At 35.2% G+C, this 12,497-nt stretch overlaps 1 protein-coding gene across 1 annotated transcript in view; it reads left to right on the forward strand.

Annotated features, from left to right (window-relative positions):
* The first annotated feature begins 11,515 nt into the window (after nt 1-11,515).
* Nucleotides 11,516-12,497, forward strand: part of KLHL13 (kelch like family member 13) — a 141,503-nt gene continuing 140,521 nt past the window's right edge. The window contains exon 1 of the mRNA XM_049767573.1: nt 11,516-11,581. Coding sequence (XP_049623530.1) covers nt 11,529-11,581 — 53 coding nt within the window. The 5' untranslated portion in view covers nt 11,516-11,528. The remainder of the gene's footprint in view (nt 11,582-12,497) is intronic.

The following is a 12,497-nucleotide window of genomic DNA, read 5'->3' on the forward strand; positions in this document are numbered from 1 at the left end:
CTAGATTTTCAGTGTGCACATTGTTGTGGGAAGAGAGGATAATGACTCTAGACAGAAATGTCATTTCTATCTAAAATTAAACATGAGGACATCCTGTCTTGGAGTGAAAATATGAAATTCTGGGTAAGAGTTAACGTCAAAATGATCGGTTATTTCTTAGAAATGTAGGTAATTTTGATAGCAGGTGGTTTGCTGAAAGGCTTTATGCAATGCCCTCATTTTTACTGACCTTCTCTGCTTTGATGATATGTTGTGAATATTACTTTGGATTGACTTAGCAAAGGTCTTAGAGTGGTATGAGTTTTTAAGAGAATATGTTCACATAGCCCAGTGTTGTGTTTTCTCCTGCTCATACACATTATTAGAAGAAAGAAGAGATACTCCCTTTTTATTCTTTTCTGTCTTATTTTATCCGAAAATTTCTAACCTCTTTAGTAAATGCTTTTTGAAGCAAACTGTTGTTCTTTGTCACTGATAAAGCAGATGGTGGCATTAATGTGTCTCTGAACTATTTTTTTAAGCTGTCAATTATAGGTTGAGCCCCTATACAGGGGTTAAAGGTTTCTCAGCTGGAGTTCTGGTTGTATTTTTGTAATCTAGAAAAAAAAGAAGCGTTTTAAGTATCAGTTCTGGACTTAGAATTGAGAAGGAAATTGTAAATATAAGCTTTAGTATTCTTTCTGGACATTAGAAGTTGAACCCGGTTTTTTTCCTTTTGCAAATGCTAACCTAAGCCAATATTTTAAATCTGACAATTTTGTTTAGTAATAAGAAATTTGAAAAAAAGGAAGAAACATTTAATTTGGAAAAAATAGAAAAAATATCTATGTGTGCTTTTGTAAGTAAATATGTAAAATGGGTGCAAGTTTGGATTTACCCCTAGTCTGCTGAAGGTAGATGCAGTAGTAGTTGGACATGCTAAATAAAACAATGGCAGGATTATTTTTTTATTCCTTTCTTTTCCTTAAGGAATATTGAATCTTTTGTTTTGAGGACATTATTCAAAATCCTCAGTCACTCTCACAGACCATTTTCAGTCCCTGTGGTTTGTTCTACTTGGAATAATTTCCTCAGTGTAGCATTGTAAAATTTAACAAATAAAATTATAGGATATCCAGTTAAATATAAATTTCAGCTAAGCATGGGTCAGAGCAATAATACAGTGGATAGTATAATGAGTGTGACCAGCACAGGTCCTACCTGTGCAGCATCACCTATGGTCCATTTGAGCCTTCCAGGAATGATCCCTGAGTAGTTAGTTAGGTGTGTCCCCAACCCACCCCACAATCAAATATTTCAGATACATAGCAACACATTTTTAATGAATGAAATTCCATGTGGCATTTGGAATATTATTGTATTAATATGTGTTGTTTATGTGAAATTTGCATTTAACTGAATGTCCTGTATTTTATCTCACACTCTTTCTCTACATAAATCAAGCACATTAGAAGCCCAGTTTAACCAGTCAAGAAACTTTCTGTGATAATTGATGTAAGGGAAGTGGCTCAGTGGACTGGATTACATGTTTTCATAGAGGAGGTCTGGGTTTGATTCCCCAGCAGTTCATGTTTCTCTGAGCATTTCATGGGGCAATTCCCAAACACAGAGTCTGGAGTATCCCCTTAACACTACTAATTTGACCCCAAACCAAAAAATAGATGATAATAATTGATGCTATGACACACTGAATTTTCATAGGAGTTGTCTCTCCTATGGCATCATCTATTGCTAGTTTTATACCAAACCTTTTGTTCTCACGACAATAGCTATTGTGGTTACATTATTAATTAATTGTATTTGCCAATCAAAGGTTTGCATAAAGAGTGAGTTAGTTGGAATAAATTTATCTGGACATGTCATGAAAAAAATTACAGGTCCCTTAAATTTCAGACATTTTCTGAGGGCAGGGATGTAGCCCAACAGTTAAATAAATCCTTCTCTTGATTGGGTGAGAATTAAGTTTGAGTCTCAGCACTGCAACATTTAAGAAATTAAATCAATTCTGTTAGTGGATATGGTGAGACAGCTGCAGTGCCCCTGCTGAGAAATTATGGAGCCTAAGGATTTCAAAAAATCAGGAATGCTGATGATGCTTTTATATAATTAAAAGATTGATAATCTGTTCATCAGGAACTTCAGGTAGATATTTTAAAACCTGATTTGTTAAGATTTAGTTTACATATCACAGGAATCATCAATTTAAAATCTGTAATTAATATTTTTGTATATTCACAAATATGGCAGTAGCTTTTTATTCATACCTACCCTTTACCCCCACTGAAAACCCATATATTTTAGCCCAAAATAGATACTAATTTATTTACTGTCTTGTGTATATTTCATATGAATGGAATAAAAAATATGCTGCCTTTTCTTTAATTTCTGGACCAAGTCCATTGAAAATTTTAGATAATAGAATACACAGTTCTTGTAATGCTGGCAATGCTGGCATACATGGAAGTTGATTACATGGAAGTAAACTCAAAAACAACACTACTGTGGCAGTTTTAATCTAGGTCTTCAGTAACATCAGTAATTCTAAGTAAAAAATTTCTGTGAAATTCACATTTAGCATATATCATTTTAGCAATATTGATAAGATGGTCTTATTTTCCTCGAATAACTGTCTTTCCTTGTGACTCAATCACAAGGCCCAATTCGCCCACATAAATTACTACAGATTCTTTAAATTTCAGACAATTTCTGAGGGCAGGGAGGTAGCCCAACAATTAAACCCTTCTCTTGATTGCAAGAGAATTAAGTTTGATTCTCAACACTGCAACATTTAAGAAATTAAGTAATGGCAATTACTTTAGTAGTAAAATCCAAAGTTGTATATAGATAGGGATGAGAAATTTTTTCTTGTCAACAAATATTAGCAGCAAACACATGACTTTTATATTAAATGGCCTTCTTGAACTAGTGAATATTTCTTATTTTGGTAAATTTTGTGTAAAGTTGTCTCCAACACAATAGACTTCGATAACCATCATTTTTCCATGCTTTCTTCTATTTTTTATGGAAATACTCCCTAGGGCTTCTGTTTTTCTCTGGGCATACGAATTTTTCATTATCGTACTTTCTCTTTTCATTTACATTGCGTCATATTGCAAATTACTTTACCTTGGGACTATTACATTCCTTTTAGTAGATATTCAGATACTGTTTCTTGTATAGTTTTTCCATCATTTATCTCGAGTTGTGCTTATCTTGTCATATATCTTGATAGTATATTTTGGTTCTAATTTCTCAGTATAGTACAATTTATGGACAGAACTTAGCTATCTGACCTGGCATCATTTTTGCCTTTGAATTGTCAAGATCCTCTTTGTGTGTATGTATATATATACATATATATACACATATGTTCTATTCAATTTATTGAATTTGAATTATATTGAATTTATTGAATAGTGAATACATATATTCTATTCAATGTATTGAATTGTAAATACAATAGATAACATTATACATTATATTTATTAATATAATATTACTGATTGTATTTTATTACAATACATAGTGTACATATTGTACATTACATTTATTAATATAATAAGTATACAATAAATAATAAATTGAATACACATACATTCAATTTATTGGTGTAAACTGGTTTTCAAGAATATAAATATTTATAAATGTTAGGGGTAGAATATTACCATAGTATGTATACCCAGCAATAAGTTGTCAGTGTCCTTTTACCACTGTCCATGGTACTGTTTCTTTCTCATTGGTAACCTCAGTCTTTCATGAGCCTTCTTTAATCTTCTCTCCTTTTCTTTATCTTACGACAGTTCAGCTGTTTTCATAATGCCAGTGTTGTAATGCCAGTGTCTATGTGTTTGTTTTGTAGGTTGGTGGTCCTTAGAAGACTCAAGAGTCCTTAGAAAAGCTCTTGTTGCATCTCAGATATCCACTGGTTAATTTCACAAAAATTGAGACAGCAAAGGCCTATGTTATCATTTTTTTTTTATTTTTGGGCCACACCTGACTGTGCTCAGGGGTTACTCCTGGATATGAACTCTAAATAACTTTTGGCAGGATCAGGAGACCCTGTATAAGGCAAATGCCCTGCCTGTTATGCTATCACTCCAGCCTGTTATCTTTTTTTGAGTTTGTCCAGTTAGCATGTTTTCAGTGGTGATCCGTGTTGTAGCAATAATTTCTTCATTTCTTTATATGAATAATATTCCAGTCTGTAATAATATATTATTTTTAATTCTTCTATTAATTGATGTGGGATTATTTCTACTTATTGGCTTTTGTGAACAGTGTTATTATAAAGATGTAAATTTTCATTTGGGTGTCCATTTTTATTTATTTCAGATATACAGTAATTCCTCACTTACTAATATTGATAGAATACTTGAATCTTATAAGTTTTAAGCAAAACTATGAGTAAAAATTTAACGATTTGAATATAGGTTAATTGACATAAATAAGAGTTACATTTATTGGTTGAGGATCTGGCTTGGTGATAAAGAGATATATTACATGGATTGTGTGGATTTGATCTCCACCACAATAAAAGTAAATAAATCACTAACTTGCAAATAAAGACATACATCTCTGATGTTAAGTGATTGTTATATTTATTAATTTAATTTCCCATTATTCTCACAATGCCTTTTAATTTTTTGGCCACCCCCGATAGCGCTCAGGGGTTATTCCTGGTTCTGTGCTCATGAATTATTCCTGGCAGCTTGGGGGTCCATATGGGATTCTGGGTATGGCAAAAAACTTCTTTCTATCCTCTTGATGGGGCCACTGAGGATCCTACATGGTGTTTCATGGCTTCAACGTGTCAACCTAGGAGGTTTCTTACTTAGATCTCTGGCCTCTGAATATAGGGGTGTTGAGAGAGCGATGCTTTGGGAGAGTGACAGCTGCAATTCTTAAATTCTAAGTTTTTCCTTCTGGTTGAACCTTTTTATTTTTTGTTTTTCGGTCTCAACTAGTAGAGCTCAGGGATTATTTCTGGCTTGGTGCTCCGGGATCACCCCTGGGAACATTCTCTGAGTATTCAAGTCTATTCCACTGATCTGAGGGCCTGTCTTTATGCCAATACCATGCTGTTTTGATAACTATTGCCTTGTAGTAAAGTTTAAAGTTGGGGACTGTAATTCCTCCCATATTCTTTTTCCCAATGATTGCTTTAGCTATTCTAGGGTGTTTATTATTACAAATGAATTTCAAAAGTGCTTCATCCACTTCTTTGAAGAATGTCACGGGTATATTTGGAGGGATCACATTAAATCTGTACAATGACTTGGGGAGTATTGCCATTTTGGTTATGTAAATCCTGCCAATCCATGAGCAGGGTATGTGTTTCCATTTCCATGTGTCCTCTCTTATTTCTTGGAGCAGAGTTTTATAGTTTTCTTTGTATAGGTCCTTCACATTTTTAGTCAAGTTGATTCCAAGATATTTGAGTTTGTGTGACACTATTGTGAATGGGGTTGTTTTCTTAATGTCCATTTCTTCTTTATTACTATTGGTGTATAGAAAGACCATTGATTTTTGTGTGTTAATTTTGTAACCTACCACATTGCTATATGAGTTTATTATTACTAGAAGTTTTTTCGTAGAGTCTTTAGGGTTTTCTAAGTAGAGAATCATGTCATCTGCAAACAATGAGAGCTTGACGTCATCCTTTCCTATCTGGATTCCAGTGATATCTTTTTCTTGCCTAATCACTATAGCAAGTACTTCCAGTGCTGTGTTGAACAGGAGTGGTGAGAGAGAACAGCCTTGTCTTGTGCCAGAATTTAGAAGAAAGGCTTTTAGTTTTTCTCCATTGAGGACAATATTTGCCACTGGCTTGTTGTAGTTGGCCTTAACTATATTAAGAAATGTTCCTTCCATTCCCATCTTGCTGAGAGTTTTGATCAAGAATGGGTGTTGGACCTTATCAGGTGCTTTCTCTTTTTTCTCTATTGATATGATCATGTGATTTTTATTTTTCTTGTTGTTGATGTTGTGTATTATGTTGATAGATTTACGGATGTTAAACCATCCTTCCTTTCCTGGGATGAAACCTACTTGATCGTAGTGGATGATCATCTTAATGAGACACTGAATCCAATTTGCCAGGATTTTGTTGAGGATATTTGCATCTATGTTTAACAGCGGTATTCATCTGTAATTTTCTTTTTTCATAGCATCTCTGTCTGGTTTAGGTATCAAGGTGATGTTGGCTTCATAAAAGGTATTTGGAAGTGTTCCTGTTTTTTCGATTTCATGAAAGAGTCTTGCCAGGATTGGTAGTAGTTCCTCTGGAAAGGTTTGAAAGAATCAATTAGTGAATCCATCTGGGCCTAGGCTTTTGTTTTTGGGCAGACATTTGATTACTGTCTTAATTTCCTCAATAGTGATGGGTGTGTTTAGATATGCTACATCCTCTTTTTTAAACCAGGGGAAGTTAAAAGAATCCAAGAATTTATCCATTTCTTCCAGATTCTCATATTTAGTGACATAAAGTTTCTCAAAGTAGTTTCTGATTACCCATTGAATCTCTACCATATCAGTAGTGATCTCTCCTTTTTCATTCCTAATACGAGTTATCAAATTTCTCTCTCTTTGTTTGTTTTGCCAGTGGTCTATCAATCTTGTTTATTTTTTCAAAGAACCAACTTCTGCTTTTGTTGATTTTGTGGATTGTTTTTCAGGTTTCCACTTCATTGATTTCTGCTCTCAGCTTTGTTATTCTTCGGTCTTCCTTTTTTTGGTTCCTTTTGTTGAGCACTTTCTAATTTGATGAGCTGCTTCATTAAGCTATTAAGGTATGCCCCTTCTTCTTTCCTGATGTGTGCTTGCAAAGGTATGAATTTTCCTCTCAGTACCACATTTGTTGTGTCCCATAGGTTCTTATAGTTTGTGTCTCTATTGTCATTTTTTCCAGGAAGGTTTTGATTTCCTCTTTTATTTTATCTCAGACCCACAGGTTATTCAGTATTAGGCTGTTTAACTCCCAGGTATTAAAGTTTTTCTTCTGTGTCCCTTTTTAGTTCACATACACAAGGCCTTGCTGGCCTTGTGTCAGCCAGGGTAGCCTGCAAAATTTCTATCCTCTTGATATTATGGAGGTATATTTTATGTGCTAGCATGTAGACTATCCTGGAGAATATCCCATGTTCATTAGAGAAGAATGTGTATACAGGTTTCTGGGTGTGGAGTGTCATATATATATATATATCTACTAGGCCTCTTTCTTCCATTTCTCCTTGTATGTCTAGTATATTCTTGTTGAATTTCAGTCTGGTTGACCTATCAAGTGTTGACAATGCCATGTTGAGCTCTCCCACAATACAATAGTTGTTATTGATATTATTTTTCAGATTTGTCAACAATTGTATTAAATATTTTGCTGACCCCTCATTCAGTGCATATATGTTTAGGAGACTGATTTCTTCCTGCTGTACATATCCCTTGATTAATACAAAATGTCCATCTTTGTCCCTTATTACTTTCCTGAGTATAAATTTGCATCATCTGATATTAGTATGGTGAGTCTAGCTTTTTTATGGGTGTTGTTTGCTTGGATGATTTTCCTCCAGCATTTTATTTTGTCTATGTTTGTTCTGACTATTCATGTGAGTTTCTTGTAGGCAGCAGAAGGTTGGATTGAGTTTTTTGATCCATTTAGCCATTCTGTGTCTCTTAACTGGTGCATTTATTCCATTGACATTGAGAGAAAGAATTGTCCTGGGATATAATGCCATCTTTCTATCGAAGTTTGGTGTGTCTTTTGGTCAGTCTTGTCTTAAAGTAGGCCGTTTAGTTTTTCTTTTAAGACTGGTTTTGAGTCTGTAAAGTTTCTGAGCTGTTTTTTGTCTGTGAAACCATGTATTTTCCTTCAAACCTGAAAGTGAGTTTTGCTAGGTGCAGTATTCTAGGCTAAGCATTTATTTCATTGAGTTTTGTCACTATGTCCCACCACTGCCTTCTGGCCTTGAGTGTTTCTGGTGACATGTCTGCGGTAACTCTCAAGGATGTTCCCTTGAATATAATTTCTCTTTTTGATCTTGCTGCTTTCAGAATTCTGTCTCTATTTATAGGATTCGTCATTGTGACTAGGATGTGTCTTGGGGTGTTTTTTCTGCAGTCTCTTTTAGTTGGTACTCTTTGGGCATGCAGAATTTGATCACATGTATTCTTTAGCTGTGGTAGTTTCTCTTTAATGATGTTCTTGACCATTGATTCTTCCTGGAGATTTTCTTCCTGGTTCTCTGGGACTCCAATGATTCTTAAGTTGTTTCTGTTGAGCTTATCATAGACTTCTATTTTCATCTGTTCCCATTCTTTGAGTAATTTTTCTTGTGGGAAAGCTCATCCATTTTTTCTTCATCTACTGAGTTTTTGAGATGTGTTATTTGACATGAAATTTTAGTTCGGAGTTTTCTGATTTCTATCTTCATATTCTCTTGATTCTTATTAGTGTTCTCTTCTATACTTTCTTTGAGTTCTGTGAACATCTTCCATATTACAACTCTAAACTCCTTATATGAAAGACTTCCTAATTGGTTGGCCATGGTCATCAGAGTTGCCATCTTCATTCTCTATGGTGCTGGCCTGCTTTGTTTCCCCATTGTCACACTTGTATTGTGGGTTTTTCTATGTGTTGTGTTTGTATTCATTGGCTAAATGATGTGTGCGGCTGCATAGCAGAGCGGAGCGGCCACACTCCTCTGGCTCCTCCCTTTCTGGGCGTATCAACTGCCCTCCAGGGAAGACTAGCTGTCTTGAGATGAAGCCATACACGGGATGAAATCAGGCGGAGAATGCAGCACAGCACAGGAGACAGTCACATAGAGGTTTGGCATCAGACTTCCAGCAGAGTTCAGCAGCTTCCCTCTTTCTGGGCATATCAACTCACCTCCAGGGAAGGCTAGCCATCCACAGATGAAGCCACACACAGGATGAAATCAGGCCGAGAACGCAGCACAGCACAGGAGACAGAGATAGGTGCTGGCATCAGAGTTCCAGCAGAGTTCAGCAGCTTCCCCCTTTCTGGGCGTATCAATTCAACACCAGGAAGGCTTGCCATCCGCAGATGAAGCCACACACAAGATGAAATCAGACCAAGAATGCAGCGTAGCACAGGAGACAGTCAGAGATAGGTCCTGGCATCAGAGTTCCAGCAGATTTCAGCGGCTTCCCCCTTTCTGCCTTTGGACATTTGTTATTCCCTACTATGTTTCTTTTTTTTCTCTATGTTTTTTTTATATCTATATCCCGTATATGAAAGATCAGATTTGAGTTAGTTGATTCTTTTTATTACTAAGCTGGAGTTCTGATAATAATATTTCAAGATATGTGATTTGACCATATTTTTCCATTCTAAGTTTTATGCTTTCATTTCATTGATAATATCCATTGGTACATGAAAGTTTTATTTTGATAAAATTCAATTATTTTTACTTTAGTTTGTTGCTAGTGTTTTTGTCCTTTCCTCATGACTAAGCTGTTTTTTGCATTTTTAAGAATTTTATAGTTTTAATTCCCCCAAATAGGATTTTAATTAATTTAGTTTTGTATATTTTATTTTAACTGTGTTTTATAAAGAATCCAACTTTATTGTTTTTACTTATGCTATTAGTTTGCAGAATCATTTTTTTTAATACTTGTTTTTGGGTTTTTTGGGGCCACACAAGTGACACTCAAGGATTACTCCTGGCTATGTGCTCAGAAATTGTTCCTGGCTTTGGGACCATATGGGATGCCAGGGATCAAACCATGAGGTCCATCCTGGGTCAGCCGTGTGCAAAGCAAATGTCCTTTTGAGGTGCTATTCCTCTGGCCCCTGTGGAATCATGGTTTGGAGAAACTATCCCTTCTTTGCTGAGTGATTCTGTTGATTTCCTTGTTGGAAACCATCTGACCATAGAAATAAGACTTTATTTATAAACTCTGAATCATATTCCACTGACAAAAATGAATTCTATTTCCTAGATCTATATGCCTATTTTTGTGATAACAGTTTTAATTACCACTACTTCATGATAAGTTATTGTGTTAATTAGTGTGAGTCTTCCCGTTGGGTATTTTTCAAAGTTATTTTAGCTGTTCTGAGTTCCTTGAAATTCAATAAAATTTTAGAATCAGCAAGACAATTTCTACAAAGACTGTATTCTGATAAGGGGTATATTAAATTTGCATATCAGTTTGAGCATTGCCCTATTAACATGACATTTTTTTCAAAGAAAGTGCATCAGGCAATCCTGAAATTCCTATGGAGCAACAAACATCTATGAAATTTAAAGTAATCCTTGTCAAAAATGTGAGGAATCACTTTCCCTAATTTTAAACTATTCTAAAGTAGTACACATTAATACATCATATTATTAGAATAAAGGCAGGGGGCCGGAGAGGTGGCACTAGAGGTAAGGCATCTGCCTTGCAAGTGGTAGCCAAGGAAGGACCATGGTTCAATCCCCTGGCATCCCATATGGTCCCCCCAAGCCTGGGGCAATTTCTGAGCGCTTAGCCAGGAGTAACCCCTGAGCATCAAATGGGTGTGGCCAAGAAAAAACAAAAAACAAGAATAAAGACAGAACCCTAATATCAATAGAATAGATTTGAATATTCAGAGTTGCACCCACAGATTTACGGTCAACTAAATTTGATAAAGGAGCAAGAAATACAAAGTGGAGCATGGAGAGCCTCTTCAACAAGTGATGTTTGGATAATTGGTCAACTACATGCAAAAAATGAATCCAGACTTCTCTTTAAGGCCATGCACAAATGTCAAATAAAAATGGATTAAAACCATTGATACCAGAACTGAAATCATAAGGTACATAGAGGAAAATGTAGGTAGAAGACTCCATTATATTTAAGCTAAAAGTATCTTCAAGGATTATTGGTTTATACCTTATTTTACCTAAAACAAAGTTCATCCCTGGTTTCTTTGTATTTGTTTGTTTACAACTTGGTTTCACCCAAAACAAAGATTGTCTTAGATGTTAACCTGTGCTGGACAGGCTCTGGATAGCTGCCCCCAACTTGAGGTGTCTCTATACTCAACAAAAATGATAACTGTGACAGGCACCAGGCTCTCCATACTAGGTAGAAGACTGCCAGACTATACATGTTTCACCCTCAGCCTGGTTTGGATTATTTAATGTGCAACCCTGATTCAGACTCGTTCAACTGGGGTTGGAGATATGGCACATGTGGTGATTTTAAAACTGGCACTTGAATAGGGACCTAAGATTCAAGGACCAAAGAAGACCGCAATGATGGTTAGTGACTTGACTCTTTGGTGGATTATCACCATGATAGTCTGTCAAGCTGAACAAAATGTGCTCCTGTTCTGAATGGCTTCACATTGTTCTGGTCCATCTACTTGCATTTCTTACTTTGGATTGTACATGCCAGGCTCCCTAGAGATTATCCTGCACGCTTGCCTTAAGAGAGGAAGAGAGGAAGAGTGGTGACTATTTCAAATGTAGTACTGATTTTCATAATAAATATTGGTTTCTTTTCTTCCTTAGCACTTCATTCTTCAACTTCGAGAGCTAATGGATCATCTGCATCGAGGAGAATCAGTTGCTGCTGCAATACTCCGTAACCGGTATGTTTGTGGAGATAATTGACCTATTAATTACTCTATATAATCTCTCCTACTCACTGTTTGGTGCTCACTGTTTGTTGAAAATTGGCACAAACTAATGAGTATTTTCTGCATGAATAAATAAAAGAATAACAAAGATGGAATAAATAGTATTTATGTGGCTATGAAACATGGAGAATATGATAAAATATAATTAGTATAAATTGTCAACATCTTATATTAGTTTGGAGTTTTTGACTTGATTTTATTTTTAAATCATGTCAGTGAACAAAAAGAAATATCTATTGCTTAAGAGTACATGTCTGGGGCCAGAACTAAAAGTAAAGTAGGTAAGGGCAGTTACTGCACCCTGCTAACCTGGATTTAATCTCTGGCACCCATAATATGGTAACCTCAGAAAAGGTATCATGGTTATAACGGTATTCATTTTTATGTTTTTTTCTGTATAGACCCACTACAACTTTACCACCACCAATATGCCCAAGACATTTCACTACTATCCATAATGAAAATATTTGGGGGGCATTTCCATTATTTAATTACTTATTATATATTATTTAATTATTAATCAGTTACAACTTTTTAAGTAGTTTCTATGAGAAATACTCATTTTTCTCTGACTTATTGAATAAATGTTGGATAAATTTTGGATTAAAGAGACATAAGTTGATTTTATAGATGTGAAGATTATCTTTTATTTATAGTTTGTTGTATGATTTGGATGAAATATTAGAATAATATATTGGTGGCATCTATACCATTATTCTGATGCATTCTAATAGCATAAGAAAAGTTTCTTTGTTCTGTCCCTTCCTCATCTAGGAAATAAATATAATGATAATATGTATATCATAGGGATATTGTAGTGGTTGCATGAGTATCTGGGTTATATTTGTGTGGGATGAGATAGTGTATG

Source organism: Suncus etruscus, chromosome X, assembly GCF_024139225.1.
Source record: "Suncus etruscus isolate mSunEtr1 chromosome X, mSunEtr1.pri.cur, whole genome shotgun sequence".
Classification (NCBI taxonomy): domain Eukaryota; kingdom Metazoa; phylum Chordata; class Mammalia; order Eulipotyphla; family Soricidae; genus Suncus; species Suncus etruscus.